The sequence below is a fragment of the Babylonia areolata genome, chromosome 4, assembly GCF_041734735.1.
Source record: "Babylonia areolata isolate BAREFJ2019XMU chromosome 4, ASM4173473v1, whole genome shotgun sequence".
NCBI lineage: Eukaryota > Metazoa > Mollusca > Gastropoda > Neogastropoda > Buccinidae > Babylonia > Babylonia areolata.
Window position 1 is genome coordinate 43,383,658 of NC_134879.1, and position 18,187 is coordinate 43,401,844.

The window sequence follows — 18,187 nt, forward strand, 5'->3', positions numbered from 1 at the left end:
GAACTTGTTTAGTCTAAATAGTGCAGGTTTGCCTTACAACAACTTTAAAAACAAAAACGAAAAAAGAAAAACCATCAACAACAACCGAGAATACAGACTTCGGACATGAATACTTATCTGTTAACAATCTTCGTTTTTTTGTTTTTTTTTCCTAACATCAGGAAAATTTGGGCACTGCGTGGTAAAATTAAATTGGAATTCCAAATTCTCGCCCCGTATCAACTGGTAAACAGTGTTCAACATGTTCAATTTCGAATAATGAAATTATACAACCCCACACACCACACTACAGACACTCACAGAGGTTCGCAGTAGGACAGGGTGAAGTCGGGAGACATCCTGCTGATGAACACGTCATGCTCCAGCCTCAGCTCCGTGATGGTGGGAGGGGGCAGGGCGATGGCCACCCCCACCATCCCCATCAACGGGGGACCCGCCCCTCCTCCCCCTCCTCCACCACCACCACCACCACCACCACCCTTTCCCCCGGCCCCGCTCATGCCTCCCAGGGACAGCTGGGGTCTGATTTGTCCCACCACCTGTACCACCTGCACACAGGTAAATAAAAGATTTTTTTTTCTAAATCATCAATTTTAAAGAAATGTAATCGTTTCAAGTTTTCTTTGTAATATACGAAATGGAAACTGTGCATTTATTGCAAAATTGATGTAAAAAAATATATATAAAAAGGAAAAGTCCTGGTGCTCCATGACCTGCATGCAACTGAGGACATAAAAAATCATTAAAAGTTTTCTGTGTAGTCCACTATAGTGGAGTGATGGCCTTCTGGTTATACGGCGTCTGCCTAAGAAGCGAGAAAATCTGAGCGCTATGGAACAAATACCACAATTGCCAGTATTTGGTAAAGACTAATAATATGCAGCTTTTGTTCAAACGTGTGTGTGTGTGTGTGCGTGTGCTTGCATGTGTGTGTGTGCAGTGCGTGCATGTGTGAGTATGCACAAGTTTTTATATTGATATGGACTTGTATATATCCTAATTTCTACTGTATCTGTGTTTGTGTATGATTTTCGATTTATATTCGTATCTTGTACTATCCCCCCCCCCCCACCCCCCAATATTCCTTGTGACCCCTGTACACTTGGTAATAAAGACATTCCATTCTATTCTATTCTATTTCCCCCACCTACCCATTCCACTAGACCTTGAGTGATAGATGGACGATAGACATTTGGGTGAGACGATGTAAACCGAGGTCCCGTGTGTAACATGCAATAAACGCTCCAAGGGAGACAACAACCAGTCATAATCATGGATAAATCAATCCGAACTTCAAAAAGCCTGAGGAAAGTACACAAACATGAGCCCTAGATATTTTTTTCTTTGTTTCATTTTCTCAAGGAGGCGTCACTGCGTTCGGACAAATTCATATGCGCTTCACATCTGCAAGGCAGATTCCTGACCAGCAGCATAACTCAGCGCGCTTTGTCAGGCCCTAAGTGCATGCATATATATATATATATATGTGTGTGTGTGTGTGTGTGTGTGTGTGTGTGCGTGTGTGTGTGTGTGTGTGTATTTGTTTACCTATCAGAGTGAATTTCTTTTACCGAATTTTGCAAGAGGACAATACTCTCGTTGCCATGGGTTCTTTTTCAGTGCGCCAAGTGCGTGCTGCACACGGGACCTCGGTTTATCATCTCATCCAAATGACTAGACGCTCAGTTTGATTTTCCAGTCAAGCTTGGGAGAAAGGGCGAGAACGGGATTCGAACCCTGACCCTAACGGACACTCTGTATTGGCAAATGAGCGTCTTGACCATTCTGCCACCTTCCTCCTTAAAAAAAAGCATGCTAGCGGGATTGAACCATGAATGTTAAGTTCGGAAGCAAATCGACTAACAGAGCTTCGGCGCTTCTACTTATAATCTATCCAAAACGAGATTTCAAAAATTAAAAATCCTTTAGAGGGGAATAGAGAGACACAGACACAGCGACACAGAGAGACAGCGAGAGAGATACAAAGACAGGGGCAGAGGCAGAGACAGAGGGGGGAGGGTGGGAGAGAGAGAGAGAGACAAGCGAATACTACACAAACTGGCCAGCAAGACAACTCGGATCAGAAGCAGAGCACGTGCGAGTAAGCTAGTTAGCTCCCTTTTATGTGTTTCGGAAAGTGTTCAGTTGATTATTTCGTAAAATAACTTTGCTTTACTGGCTTGAAGTTAATAATATATATATATATATATATATATATATACATATATATATATATATATATAAAAGACAAATGTCTTTTAACATATCACATGCGAAAGCGTATGTGTGCAGCGCGTGTAATTGCTGAACGAATCAGAAAAACAATTTGAGTATAATACACTATGATTTTTCTTTCGATGCAATATCAAAGTAACGATATAATACACTATGATTTGTTTAATGCTGCATCAAATCAACATATACGATATGATCCACTATGTTGTTGTTTTTTCTTTCAAAGGTGTATCAAAATGGCGATATAATACAGTATGTTTTTTTCTGTTAAAGTACAATAAAAGAAAAGAAAAAAATATATATATATATATATGTAAAAGACAAAGTACACACAAAGTGTTCCAACAAAACATTACTTGTTTTGCATTCAACGAAAGATTTTTTTTAATGGAGTGAAAAATATAGGAAGATGGGGGACCACTCATTAAAAAATCGAAAAGCTAAGAAAAAAAATGAGGAATAATAGGAGGTTGGACAAGGCAAGATACATGATTAATCTGTTTCCTCAAAAAGAAAAAAAATGTTGACATGATAGAAGATAGAAAAGGAGACAATAGAAATGTTTTCCTCAAAAGGGCATTTCATCCACAGTGCTACAGAAAGTTGGATCATTCTGTCTATAGGTTCATAAATATTTAACAACATGGCACAAGCTTCCACGGTACATTCTATGCATCCAAAGTAAGGCAAGACAAGACGCTTATCTCATAAGCCCCAATGAGGGGTATTGAAACATTTCATATATACATTTCTTACACATCATACAAACAAACAATACGAGTGATGTCCAAAAACTATGCAAACAAAAAAGCCCACATTAAACATTAACAACAGCTAACAAACGATTCATTACGGACTAAATATTGTCTTAATATCAAGTGCATTTGTTTCAGTGATATATGACAGTTGAGCATATTTTTTTTTCTTGTGATTTGATGAAGCTTTACCTGCACGAAAGTGAATCATCACAAGTCACTGAGAACACTGATGCTTTTTTACCTTTTTACATTCATTATCAGTTGCTTCTCTTGTCAGATCAACTTCTCTTTTACGACGTCCTTTAAGCAATTTCTTTAATTGTAAGTATCTATTTCAGTTATTCATCTGGGATTCCAGCATACTTCTACCCGGTTTCCCCTGAACTCATTCATCATCAGGTGTTTCGCTTGTCAGTTTAACGACTTCTCTTTTACGAAGTCCTTTAAGTAATTTCCTGTAATTGTATTCAGAATTTTTTTTTTCAAATTTCACCCTCATTTCACCCTCATTTGCCCCGTTTCCCCCAACCCTCCATTCATTCACATCTCCCACCCCTTCTAACCGATAATACTCAAATGTATTCATAAATACTTTAACAAAATGTCTTCAATCACCGATATGTGTGACGGGACATTAAACCAAAATTCCTCCCCTAAACTCACCGTTCACACACACCCCGCCCCCGTCCCCCTTCCTCACCTACCTTTTCTGAACGATAGCACTCAAACATGAAAATAGATACTTCAACAAAATGCTTATAATCATCGGTATATGTAAAGGGACAGTGGTCTGAAGAAGAGCCTGCGACTCTACACGTTGCGCCTCTTTTATCACATGTTGGTCGACTTCTTACCAAGATTCTATTAGTCTACCTCTCACTGACATAAAACAAACTTCCAGTCCACTCCACCCCATGTGGAGTGATGGCCTAGAGGTAACGCGTCCGCCTAGAAAGCGAGAGAATCTGAGCGTGCTGGTTCGAATCACGGCTCAGCCGCCGACATTTTCTCCCCCTCCACTAGACATTGAGTGGTGGTCTGGACGCTAGTCATTCGGATGAGACGATAAACCGAGGTCCCATGTGCAGTATGCACTCAGCGCACGTAAAAGAACCCACGGCAACAAAAGAGTTGTTCCTGGCAAAATTCTGGAGAAAAATCCACTTCGCTAGGAAAAACAAAACAAACAAAAAAAAATGCACGCAGGAAAATATACAAAGAAATGGGTGGCGCTGTAGTGTAGCGACGCACTCTCCCTGGGGAGAGCAGTCCGAATTTCACACAGAGAAATCTGTTGTGATAAAAAGAGAAATACAAATACAAATACCCCAGACCAACGAAAGCACGAACCCTGTATCCGGAGCTCTTAACGTGAACCCCTCTCTTGGTCAGTGTGGATTTCATCCTCAGGCAGAACGACCGGTGACTGCCCTGCTTGGGGTCGTTCTTCATCAGGTACCCTGCACCACAAATAACTCAATGCATCAGTATATTAACAAAACATGAGCGATCCGTGGGAAGGAAGGGGAATGTATGAAATAAAACAAGAACAAAAATGGACCACGCTCAGCAAATCCGCCCCCAATTGTAAGCGCGCGCACCCATACAAGCGTACAAATGCACACACACAGACTTGCACACACACACACACACACACACGTACAATTGCACGTACATAGACATGCACGCACACTCACACAGCCATAGATACACGTGCGCACATACATGCATGCACGCGCACACACATCATAACAAACACGTCCGCACACACACACATGCCCTCCCCAAACTTATATGCACATATTTGAAATCATGTAACTTCTTCCAGGCATGATCATGATAGAGGCGACAATGTTTTGCTTGTTTGTTTCATAATACTTGTTTTCATTGTTTCTTCTACCGTTGTTGTAAATTTGTAAAGATACTCTGTGTGTGTGTGTGTGTGTGTGTGTGTGTGTGTGTGTGTGTGTGTGTGTGTGTGCTGACCTCTGCTGTCCCCCGAAGTGGGAGAGGAACAGTGCTGACTGGCCTGAGAGTCCTCGTCACATGATCCAGGGGACGGAACTCCGCTGGATGTGGCTGCACACACAGCAGATCGTCACGCGATTGTACATGCTTGTCTGATAAAGATGAAGAGAGATGATTGTACATGCTTGTCTGATAAAGATGAAGAGAGATGATTGTACATGCTTGTCTGATAAAGATGAAGAGAGATGATTGTACATGCTTGTTTGATAAAGATAAGAGAGATGATTGCACATGCTTGTTTGATAAAGATAAGAGAGATGATTGTACATGCTTGTTTGATAAAGATAAGAGAGATGATTGCACATGCTTGTTTGATAAAGACTGACTAAGCCCGTTGGGTTACGCTGCAGGTCAGCTGGGCATCTGCTAAGCAAGTGTCGTGTAGCGTATATGGATTTGTCCGACCTCCTGGAGAACTTGAACTGAACTGAAACGGGAACTGGCGAAGGGGTTCGGGGGATTGGTGTGTGTGTGTGTGTGTGTGTGTGTGTGTGTGTGTGTGTGTGTGTGAATATTTTTTTCTTTCTTGTTGTTTGTTTAATCTCTCTTCACATTTTCTTCTTCGTCACTTGACGGAAGGCATTACATCATCATCATCGTCATAATCATTTTCCATGACAAAACATGAAACATGTTTCACGAAAACATAAAATGGGTTGGACAAGGATAAAGTAGCTGCTTTTAATTAGGTGGACAGATCATCAGAAAGTTAACCGAGTGGGATGTACTCTCTCTCTGTCTGTCTGTCTCTTTCTTTCTGTCTCTCTCTCTCTTCTTGTTGTCATTGCTCTGTGCGTGTATATGTTGTGTGTGTATGTGTGTGTGTGTGTGCGCGCGCGCGCACGCACCCGCGTGCGTGTTTTTATGCGTGTGGCGTAGCGACGCGAAGTGTGCACAATTCATCAAGACGAAGAGCTGTTCTCCAACAATAATCATACATTTCTTCAGCAGAAGAAAATGACAGATGTCACCCTCTTGATATTTTACATGAACGCGGGTGAATGCACTCTGCCGGCCCCCTCCTTCACTCCCCCCCCCCACCACCACCACCAACCCTCCCCCCTTCCCCTCCGCTCCCAAATCTTTGTGGTTTACTAAACCGCGCTCACAACCCTTCCTACCTCTCTCTCTCTCTCTCTCTGTTTCTCTCAGTTTTAATACAATTCAGTGACCCCAACTTATTTCAGATGCAAACACATTGCAGCTGCCAAGATTTACGGAGTGCGTTCTCGTTCATTCTCTTCACGTACACACACGTAATTAACCATATTTAAATAATCTGAAAATCTAAATTTATGTAGCTCTCGTTTCTTTCCACAGGCACTAACCGACATACACGAGGAGTCAGGTTAGGCAGCTTGGCAGGCGCGCACGCGCGTGCGAGCACACACATACATGCACACACGCGAATGCACGCACGCACCCACAATCACAGTCAAACTAACTCAGTCACACACAACTACACGATATCCTTTCCGCATATCGAAAACATGTTTGTTTTACACACTGATTAAGAAGGTGTCGTTGGGGATTGGTTACTTCATTAAAATAGATGAATTATACTGAAAGAGTGCTATTATTGCCAGGATTAAGATAGTTTTACACACACACACACACACACACACAGAGAGAGAGAGAGAGAGAGAGAGAGAATATATATACATTATATATATATAGAGAGAGAGAGAGAGGTTGACACTTCGACATTTCATTGACATAAACTGCACAGTTCTCATGTCAACGGGGTGTACATTTTTTTCAGTTGAAAATATCAAACCAAAGATATAACGACACAGAATCAAATAAATAAATGCATGAAAAGTGAACTGAAACAAGAGAGAGAGAGAGAGAGAGGGGCGGGACTGAGATTTTCAAATCGTTATTGAAATCTCGTTAATCGCGGGTGTGTAGGCAGACAGACAGGCAGACAGACAGACAGGCAGACAGACAGACAGACAGACAGGCAGACAGACAGACGGGCAAGCAGACCTTGTGGAGCAGCCAGGCCCAGATGCTGTGCCAGTTCGGAGTGGTCATGGTGGTGCACGTAGTCAAAGATGCTGCTGCCTGCCATCTCCACCTGTGTACACACACACACACACACACACACACACACACACACACACCACATACACACACACACACACCACATACACACACACACACACACACACACACACACACACACACACACACACACAAGATATGAATCAAGAATATTTAATCCCTGGCCCCTGTTAGGGCATATCAGATATAAATTTCGATAATGGGCAAAGAAAAAAAAGGCATCACGTTTCTTAAGTTCATTTTTCATTGTTCTTTTATTTAGTAGATGTTTTGATTTGTTTGTTTAAAAGTTTATTTGCAATCAGATTGTGATAAGTTTGTATGATTTTGATGTCACCATCGACGTGTTTACTACATATGAATATTCTAAAATGGAGACTGAATTAACTGGAATGAACATAAAAGAAAAATTGAATTGATCGTTTCTTTCAGCCCATTGTAGACAGGTTCGTCAGTGCAAATCTAGAGATCTACCATGTGTTGCGGTGGGCTCGATGCGATGGCAACGTCTCATTTACCGCCGAAATAAAAGAATAATCGAGATTTTATAAAACACACAAAATACACGATTTAAACGGTGTTATGTCGTCCACTACGATCACATCTATTTGTCGCACGAAGAAGAAAACGTCAATTTTGCTTTAACTGTTAAATTCAGTCAAATGACGTCAGATGCGCCGCAGCAGTGGGGATCAGTCTGCTTGCTTCGGAACTGAACATGCATGGTTCGATCCCGCTCGCATGCGGTGTGTGTGTGTGTGTGTGTGTTATTTGTTTTCTCCCAAGCTTATTTTATATATGATATTTAATACAGAGCACTTTTCAACAATTTTCTTAATCTCTTTTTTTATTTTTTTCGCCTCATGATTCCTTTACTGGATAAAGCGCGAAACACAAGTGAGTCTTGAAGACTTTGCCTCTTGTTTATTATCATTTTTTTTCTTCGGGGTGTATAATACAGAATTAGGAATCCCTTGTGGTCACAGTGATACACACACACTCTCACAGTTAAAACCAAAAGACTACCAATACTGATGTTGGCATACACAGTGAAAACGTTGCTTTCAAGTTTCTCTCTCTCTCTCTCTCTCTCTCTCTCTGTATGTTTCCACGCGTGTGGGGGGCGGGGGGTGGGGGTGGGGGCAGAGTTGTATGCAGGGCTGATGAAAACAGGATATATGGATGATGGAATCAAAGATAGTTGTTTTTTTTTAAATAAATGGAAATACACTTAAAAGAAAATTATTATGGATTTTTAAAAGATGGAGGTCGCTTATTTAACGAGAGAAACAACTCACAGTGAATGTAAAATGTCAAATGATAAAAAATAATTTAAAAAAAATCAACGTTGCCAGTGAAACAACGGGTCTTGCAGGTCTATTGTCAATACAAAACACTTTCTAAAAGCCTTCTTTCTCGCCATCCTTGCTATGGTTGCACTCAACACGTTCCAATATGCACTTGAGTAGATCAAAGCTTTATTCTACCCCCCCCCCCCCCCCCCCCCCCCCCCCGCCCCACCCATCTCCCTCTCTCTCTCTCTCTCTATTTGCCCCCTCTATTTCCAGTACCTCTCTCTCTTTCCCTCTGTCTTTCTCCCCCCCTCTCTATCTGCTTCCTCTCTATTTCCAGTACCCCCCCATCTGTCTCTTATTTCCACTCTTCCTCTCTCACTCTCTTTTCTCTCTCTTTCATTCTTTTCACGACATCTCTCTCTCCCTCTTTCTCCTGTTGAAATTGAAATATGGCTCAAATCCACTCCATTAGTCTTCGGGCTGTTCTTTTCCACCCCCTCACGGGATGTTCCCTTGTTGCTCATTGTTTATTTCCCCAAGCGTCTTTTTCATTTTATTTAATACAACTCTCTCTCTCTCATTCCTCCCTCCCTCCTCTCTTTCCTTCTCTCTCTCTCTCTCTCTGAAAAAACAGATTGGAGGAATAGGCCCTGCCTAAAACCTTGTTCTGAATTTTCTTTCTTCATCTCTCTCTGTCATTCCTCCCTCCCTCCTCTCTTTCTGTATCTCTCATTCTCTCTCTCACTCAAGAAAAAGATTGGAGGAGTAGGCCATGTCTAAAACCTTCTTGTTCTGAATTTTCTCTCTTCATCTCTCTCTCTCTCTCATTCCTCCCTCCCTCCTCTCTTTCTGTATCTCTCATTCTCTCTCTCTCTCTAAAGAAAAAGATTGGAGGAGTAGGCCATGCCTAAAACCTTCTCTCTCTCTCTCTCTCTCTCTCTCTCTCACTTTCTATACCTTCCTCTCTCCTCACCATCCCCATCATTTTCCTTCTGTTGCTTCAACCTCCTTCAGCACTCAAATTCTCTTTGAAAGCCGCGGCCACCACCCCAACACCATCTCAAGCAGGGGTGAGAGAAAGCCAGCTTTATATCCATCTAGCACACATCACAGTTCCGCCTGTGCCTCACCAGCAGCTAGCACAACATTTTTCTCTTCTGTTTTTTTTTTTTTTTTTTGTTTTGTTTTGTTTTGTTTTGTTTTGTTTTGTTTTTTTGTTTTTGTTTTTAAACACACACAACTCTCAAATTATTAATTTTCTAGTAAATTTGCCCCCATCTCTCCCCTGTAACAAAACAAAACTCCCCATGGGGTAAAGTTCAGGTTCCAACCACAAGAAAAAGAAAACACTAACTTACACACACACACACACAACAACAACAACAACAACAAAAACAACAACAACAACAACAGTTCCACGCTTAAACCCATCCGTCTCACCCCAAACACAACAGTTCCACACGTACCCCTACCCCCGCCCTCCAACACCCCACCCCAACCTCTCGCTCCCAGCCAGGCCATGGAGGACTGAGTTGGGGCCGGTAACCCCACCCTCCGCCCTACACCACCCCCAACCCCAACCCCAACCTCTCGCTCCCAGCCAGGCCAGGCGAGGGCCGAGTTGGGGCCGGTACCTCCAGCCGGGCGGTGAGTGACACGCCAATCGCCCCTCGCCCCGCGGGTCCCCGCCGACAATTAGGGTTCTGTCAAGGGCAGGCTCCGACGCGCGCGCCGGGCATCGGGCAGCGGGGGCCACGCGGAGAAAGGGAGGGAGAGGGGGAGGGGGGGTGAGCAAAGGGGAGGTCAGGGGGTGGGGGGTGGGGGTGGGGGGGCAGAGGCGGCCCGGGGTCCCCGTGGTCAATTAATCCTGGCTTGTCAGCACGGCCCGGCGATGAACGGCTCTCGAGGCGAACGGCTGGCTTGGGGTGTGGGGGGTGGGATGTGGGGTTTCCTTCCGTACCTCCCCCCCCCTCTCCTCCCCTCCTCCGACCGAGCTGGACTCCCCCCAGTCCCTTTTCATCGCTCCTTGGCTTCGTTCATCAGGGGGTGGTCCTCTCTCCCTGCGGGGCCGTAAACTGGGAACTGTCAATTTGGCCTCATCTTTTTTTTCCCTTGTGAACACCTTCCTTCCAAATCCCCCGGCCACCCTCCTCCAACACCCACCTCCGCCCAACTCCCCCTCTGGCTTGTGCCTGTGCTTTGGGTTTGAATCTTAACTCTCTCTCATCACTCCGTCCCGGTTTCACACACACACTCTCTCTCTCATACGTAAACAGTCACACATACACACACGCGCACGCACACGCACACACACACACATTCACGCCCACCCACACACTGAACTTCCTCTTCCCAGATTCTCAGGGCTGCTCATTGCCCGCTCTTCGTCTTCATCACCTCTTGTGGCCGGAAGACCCAGGCCAGGCAATGAGAAGGTGGTGGTAGTGGCTGTGGTGGTGATGATTCGGGTGATGGTGCTGAGGGATTGGGGGGTGGATGTGGGCGTGATGTTGTTGCTGAATGTGTATAGAAGCCATCAGGGTGGAGGTGAAAGAAGGGGTGGGGGAGGGGTATGTGCGGGACATGTAGGAGAGTGGGAATGGAATGGGGTGGTGGTGGGAGGGGTGAGGCCAGGGGTTGCGAAGGTAAGGAAAGGTCATGCACCTTGCTTTTCAGGGGAGGCCAACACCTCCCGAGTGTTTGTGATCGATGCAAAGGCTTGCACTGGCGAACCAATATTCTGTACAAATATAAGCCAGGGCCTGTGTCTGAGAGCTAAGATCACACACACACACACACACACACACACACACATTCACACAAACCAAAAGAACTGACACTGCCCTGCATGCTGCCCATCTAAACATGCTGTCACTCTGGTGGAGTCGGTGAACAGTGTTTGATAGGTACCACTTCCCCCTGATACCCTGATGGAACCATCCCCGTTGGCCAAAAATTATTACCTGATGTATGTATCGACGTTAAACTAACCAACTAACATACTAAGTAACTGATCCATTCCCAGATACAACACAGGGTGTTTGTGAGCATCGAAATTATTTTCATAGATCAATTTGCCCCGACACTGTCAATGGATCTCACATGTCGGAGTTGATGTTTGTCTCCGCTCGGTCTGTCCATATGCGCTTCATGTATGCCTCATCGGAAGCTGTTGTTCTAACCCACAGTAATAAAAAGAATAGTGAGAAAAATAAGAGACGTCGCTGAAGTGTGTCTTCACTACAACCTCTTTTATTTACCCCTCCCGTTTCTATCTCTCTATGCATTGAAACAAATATGGGGAGTTGACAGTATGGCTGTTATTCACAATATTTTGATAGTGTCTTGTTAAAATGACAACCATATGCTTTAAGCCTGGGTATCCTGCACGTTATCAAGCAAACCGAAAAGGTTTTACTTCCAATCACTGTGAAATCTTGCGCGTTCGACGAAGCCTGAAGTGTGTTTGGCGTGGGCTGGGGTTTGACACTTTCCTACGATTTGTCTTTAGGTCTAGTTTCCAGGGGAGGGAAACCGAAAACAAACAAGAAAAAACCCCACAACAAACAACAAACAAACACAGTGCATAACATGGAATCGAACATACTGTCGTTTTCATTGCAAGTCTCCTATAAAGACGTGTTCAAGCCCATTCTATTATAGAACCATGCCGCTAGTCAACAGATCCACAAACAGCATCAGCAACAGTTCGCTGCAACGACGACGAAGCCCGCATCTTTCTTGGTCACGCCATGAAATATTCCTTGACTGATTGCAGAAAAAAGACTAGTGCCTGGGACGGCTGCATACAGAGACCAACATTACCAACCAACATAAATGCTGGTACGCAAAACGTTTCTCGTTCAAACCTGTTATGGTCGGAATTAATACGCTGTCACTTACTGCTTCCGGTTGGCCAAATGGTCACCATCCGTAGCCTGGCACCAAGTGACGTATGGCTCTAAAGTCGCCATCAAGCACCCATTGGACCACTCAGTCAGTCAGTCAATCAGTCAGTCTCTCAATCAATCAACTCTGGAGAGCAGACAAGAAGAGAGGGTGCAGAGAAGGAGCGGGCAGAACGGGGTACAGAACAGAAACGTCAGGGAAGTCCCCACTTCTCTCCCCACCCCTCCCGAAAAGGAAAAAAAAAAAAAGTGGACAATTTGCGGGTGGACTCTTGGGAACCCCCGAGAAAGAATAACCCCCCTGCCCTCTTCTTCCCCTCCCTCCTGCCCCCACCCCGCCCAGTTGCCTCTGAGATGTTGGCTGGTGGAATTTGATTAACTTGTATTCAAATGACCGGAGCTGGGCTAATCCCATTTAACCCCAAGATTGATTGGCGCTCTGTAGCGGCGGCGGACGGGCAGCGGGCCTTCCATTTGGTGGCTGGAAACATATGAAATTGTTCGCATCCGTCACCGTAAATTTGGAAGTGATTACCTAAGCCTCTCCATTGGCCCTAACGCCCATCACCTGGTCATTGGGATGCCCGGCACGCGGGGCAAAAACACCCTCCTCCTTTCTTCTCCCAGTTTCTGGAACCCCCCCGAATTTCGCGCAAATGGAACTTTATTCAATATTGCCGCTGCCTTATTGACTAGAAGACAAGCTAATGAAGAGGAGGGGGGAGGAGGACAGGGGGACACAACAGTCAGCGAACCGGGAAGGCAGGGGGTAAAAAACACCGTGCTGTGTCGTGGATGTCTTATTTCACCGGGTCTTTCGGGATCCATTTCACCCGCTATAGTGTGGGTGGGTGTGAATTGGGGTCAGTATTTAAACCCCCGACCCCCTCCCCCTCTCATAACATTTGCTCGTTTACTGTTCCTTTATGACGGAGGATGGTGTCCATTGTATCATAAATGCAGCAGAAAACTGCTTTTCTGGTTCCGTGGACAAACAGGAGCGCTGGCAATTTTGTGTCCACAGCATGGTCAGAAAGAAAGAAAGAAAATATGGTTCAAGTGGTGTCTTTCCTCCCCCCTGATCTTTATTCATGGTGTGTGTGTGTGTGTGTGTGTGTGTGTGTGTGTGTGTGTGTGTGTGTGTGTGTGTGTGTGTGTGTGTTTCTTTTCATTTGGACAGAGAAGTGTCGAAGAAAACTGTAACAAAAAAACTCATGCAGTATAATTTGGAAGTTTAAGAGAAGAATTATCTGTGTTCAGTGCATCAGTTTAGGGCGTTCTCCGCAGAAAAAAACCTTGAAAGGCTCCATGGATATGAGCATTTAATGAAATGTATCTGATAAAAACGAAGGAAAATCCAATGAAATGTTTGCAAATGATGTTAGTAAGGAACAAGATCACATTTTGTGGAAACATCTAAATATCAACATGCGCCCGTACACACACGCGCATGGAGAAAGAGGGAGAGAAAGCAAGAGATCAAGAGTGAGAAAGTCAAGAGGAGAGAGAGGGAGAGGCGAGAGGAAACGAGAGAGAGGGGGGGGGAGAGAGAGAGAGAGAGAGAGGGGAGAGAGAGAGAGAGAGAGGATGATGGGGTAAAGAGAGGAAAGAGAGACTCAGACAGAGCGACAGAAATAATCTACTGATGATGATCATGATATGGATCCTTGGTCTGTGACCAGCTTCTAAGCGCTTTACAAACACGGAGTCCTTTGCAGGCTGTCTGGGTAGAGCCAACTGACAGCCGCTGTATGGGCGCTCATTCCTATGTCAACCAGTCCGGTTTCATACTCAAACTGGCAGGCAAAGAGACTGAGTAGAAAGAAAGGCGCAAAGCCAGAACGAGAGAGAGACCAGCGTCAGACTTCACCTGTGCGCAGTGCGGGATTGACTTTCACCCACTTTATTGGTGGCGAAACCCGGCGCTGTATCAATCAGCCCCATGAACACAACCTTCACTGAACCCATACCCAAGTCCTGAACAACTTGAAGGGCTTCGCCATGGAACGCCAAACGGTCCTCCCACCCGGAGAGACATCCATGACCCCCCCCCCTTCCCCGTTCCCCCCCCTTCCCTCGAACAGCTCAACTTTCGCCGAACTTACACCCAAGCTCTGAACAACTTGATTTTAAAGGCATTTTGTCAAAAGGTCGATAAATTCCATTTTAACTCTACAGAGAGACTAACAACAACAACAAAACAAAACGGAGACATTAGCAGCCCGAAAATATATTTAAAGTAACAAAAAGGCCCCCAAAATACTTTAAAGCATTAATAATAATAATAATTTAATAAATATATATATATATATATATATATATATATATAAAGGTGAGCAAGGTGTGACTGACCTGTGACAGTCCCAGGTAGATGGACACAGTTTCCGATATGTACAAAAAACGTCCATCGTTGCCCAGGATGAAGGCAAACCCGTCCAGAGACTGAAACAAACAAAAAACATATCAATCATTAATGTGCACCGCGTCATACCGTATATCAATGGTCGGCATGTATGCTTCTTCAGTCTTTTGCCTGAATATGTAAAATGTTATTTTATTCTTTTGTATTCACTTTTATTGGTACGCATTTGCCAAGGTTATGGATAGCTTCTCATTGTAAAATTTATCTGGAATTCATAAACTTTCCAGTGTCTATCTAAAGAGGGTTTTTTTTTAACAGTTAAGTGTTCGTGCACTGACAATGTGATTTGGCAAATTGTTTCACAAAATAATACGTATGTTAGTATATAAAAAAAAAATTTAAATCTGTATTGAATTGTATTGTATTGCATTGTATTGTTCTTCAGTCACGATAGATTTTTCTCTGTGTGTGAAATTCGGGTTTCTCTCACATGGGACAGTAATGATCGCCAAAACCAAGCGCTACCCATTCTGAGAGGTTCCTAAACAACGGCAGCAGCAAATGACTAAAGCAAAGGGACAGTACATGCATACATAAGTCTGATCAATGATCTCAGTATACTGTGTTTAGTGAAAGGTTGGGGGTCCCGTGGCAGAATCGGTTAAGCATTGGACTTCTGATCCAGGGCTCATTGGTGATCGGGGTTCGACGTTCCGTTTCAGCATGGTGTTGAGTCCTTCGCCGAAGGCACTTTACTCTGATGTTTCTCACTCCATCCAGGTGTAAACAGGAAACCTGACTTCGGTTGGGGAATGTTAAAACGGCGGAAGGATGGGATTTGGTCCCGCATTCCAATGCCAAGCCTCAGACACAGGGGACCTTTTACCTTTTTCTTCTTTTTTGGGGGGGTGTAAAGACAGAGAAACAGACACATAATTTTAGACGGCTGTCCCCTTCATTAAACCGTGTGTGCGTCAGCTGTTACGCGCGCGCTGTCATTGCTGATTACCATCTGAACAGCCACGCCACTGTAAACTGTGCGTCAAGAAAGGAAAAAAGACAAAAACGAGGACTAACGGAAACAAGAATTTAAGAATGAAAAGGACAGACAGAGGGAAAGAGAGAAGGATATTAAGCAAGAAAGAAAGAATAGGAAAAAAAGAAACGCGTAAAGAAAGAAAGTAGCGAAGGAAGGAAGGAAAAGAGGAAGGAACAAAGCAAGAAAAAATGAAAGAAAGGGACTGAAAAAAGACCGATATCGTAAATAGACTGACGGAGACACACAGAAAGACAGACAAAGCGGCATGATGGGCAATTCGAGTGTCGACAACACTTACAGATTGTGTGTGTGTGTGTGTGTGTGTGTGTGGACGTGCATGTGCCCATGCGTGTGAAAGTACATGCGGGTGCGCACGCACACGCTCGAGCTCATATGACTGCATGTGTGCCTTCCGCCTATATTCATGCACCTCAAGTTCCTTACCCCTGCCCCTCTTCATCACACTATACATAATTCATTTTCAACTCAGTGTCCGCGCGGCGTTGACAATGAAATCTCACCATTCCATCTTGGCCACGAACAACAGTGAGTAGGAGACACTTTGTTCCCCCAGCACTCATTATGAAATCATGTTATCCATTTTCTCCTTATGACCAATGCCGCCAAGTGGGCCACAATCTACCACAGAAAAAAGCACAGCATCCAGGCAAAACGCCAACTAAGTTATGCAAATGCAAATTTATGCAAATCGACAACGTTGCAGCCTACGCCCGAGTGCAGATGAAGAGTGCTCCACGGTCCTCACTGGTTGTCAGGAAAAAACGACAACTTGCTGTTTCAGTGTTGCAACCCTGCCTCCGTTCTTTTTAACAAAGTCTGTCACAAGACTACTAACTTCTTGCTTAATGCTGTTACGTTATGCCGAACTGCATTGAAAGCTAGCTGCGTTTGACGACTAAAAAAAAAAAAACCTTCACGCAGTCTCAAACTGGACGGCCTGTACTATCAACAAGGCTATGGTGAACCTGTCTTTCAGACAAGATTATCCCATTTATGCCCTTTTTTCACAAAATTTGTGCGAAACGATCGGTTTTTATGTCTTTTGAACATATCTAGCAATTATTTTGACAAAAAGTTGGTAAAATTTGATTTTGAGCATAAAATGTAACCGTCCGTCTTTAGGGACAGTTGGATCAAGTGGGATGGGGTTTTTCAATGTCTTCACACATTAAAAGCACAAGCCTTTTTCTCCTCAGTTTGTCTTTCGTTGTTCTGAAATGAACTTAAATTACATCAGTAACAAACAACAATTCAGGAAGTTAACTTGTTGACATGATCGTATCCTGACCCCCAAGATTATGCTGATTCTTTCTTACTCTCTCACACTACGCCTGTCTCGTAAATAAGAAGGTGAAACGCCTTACATTTCAATAAGGTTATGTCGATGAGCTTCAAAGTAAATTCACGTTTAATTGCCTTGTATGATGTAATTAACAAGATTATGGCGTTGCCTGACAGGGTATTCTTTTATATCATTCAAAAGTGTTTTATGCTAATTTCCTTTTTGATAAGTTCATTCTGAGCTAATATGTATATATATATATATATATATATATGTGTGTGTGTGTGTGTGTGTGTGTGTGTGTGTGTGTAATTATTTATAATTATAAATATGATTATTTAATGAATTAAAAGAACAGATGAGAATGGAACAAAACAGGGCTGAACTGATCCCGAACGCAGAACATTGAACGTATAAACACCTAGCTCTGCGCACACAAAGACTGATTTCTTTTTACGATGATAATCCTCTTTTTTTCCTTTCTCTTCCACATTTCTCCAATTCATTTCCTACTTTTCAGCTGTATTGTTCTTATTTTCTTTTGTTTATGATTCATGCTACAGCGTTTAAACTTCCACCAAGCAGAGACCTCCATCACATTCAGCGTTTGTGTAGATGTGCTTTGAGAAGCACTTAACAGAATACTTTCTTGATAACCTGTAAATTTCATTGTATTTATAGTGTGACATTCTCAAGTGTTTAAACCAACCGATCGCAACGAGAACTGGCTCACTCGGAACTAAAGGTCTCTGATTGGAATTAGCTCAGCTGAGCTGTGGTGAACCGAGCTGAACTGAAACGAGATTAACTGAAATGAAGTCATTCTCAAAATCAAATGAAACAAAATGAAGTGGGCCGATCTGAGTTGATCTGGAATCAAATCAGACAAACTGACCTGATTTCAACTGATTTCGCGTGTGAACTGGAGGGAAATGAAGTGAACTGAATCCGATTGAATCAGACTTGGTCCCTTCAGCCCCTTTCAGCCAACGATAAAATAGTTTTACACGTAGGGTCTTTGGTGTCAAGGCGTCAGAGCGTGAACCATTGGCTGCGCGATACACAACTCCGTAAAACATAAGGCGGATGTCTGACCAAAGATAAAAAGTATGCATAGCTATTTTACGCATGTGTGTGTGTGTGTGTGTGTGTGTGTGTGTGTGTGTGTGTGTGTGTGGATGCGTGTGCGGTG

General features: G+C 43.8%; 1 protein-coding gene across 4 annotated transcripts in view; it reads right to left on the minus strand.

The window, feature by feature from the left end:
• LOC143281201 (uncharacterized) overlaps positions 1-18,187 on the minus strand; it is a 181,001-nt gene that overhangs the window by 7,988 nt on the left and 154,826 nt on the right. For all 4 annotated transcript variants that reach the window (XM_076586264.1, XM_076586263.1, XM_076586266.1 and 1 more), the window contains 5 exons: positions 14,644-14,733; positions 7,011-7,101; positions 4,980-5,072; positions 4,344-4,453; positions 301-548 (listed from right to left, as the gene is read on the minus strand). In XM_076586264.1, coding sequence (XP_076442379.1) covers positions 301-548; positions 4,344-4,453; positions 4,980-5,072; positions 7,011-7,101; positions 14,644-14,733 — 632 coding nt within the window. The remainder of the gene's footprint in view (positions 1-300; positions 549-4,343; positions 4,454-4,979; positions 5,073-7,010; positions 7,102-14,643; positions 14,734-18,187) is intronic.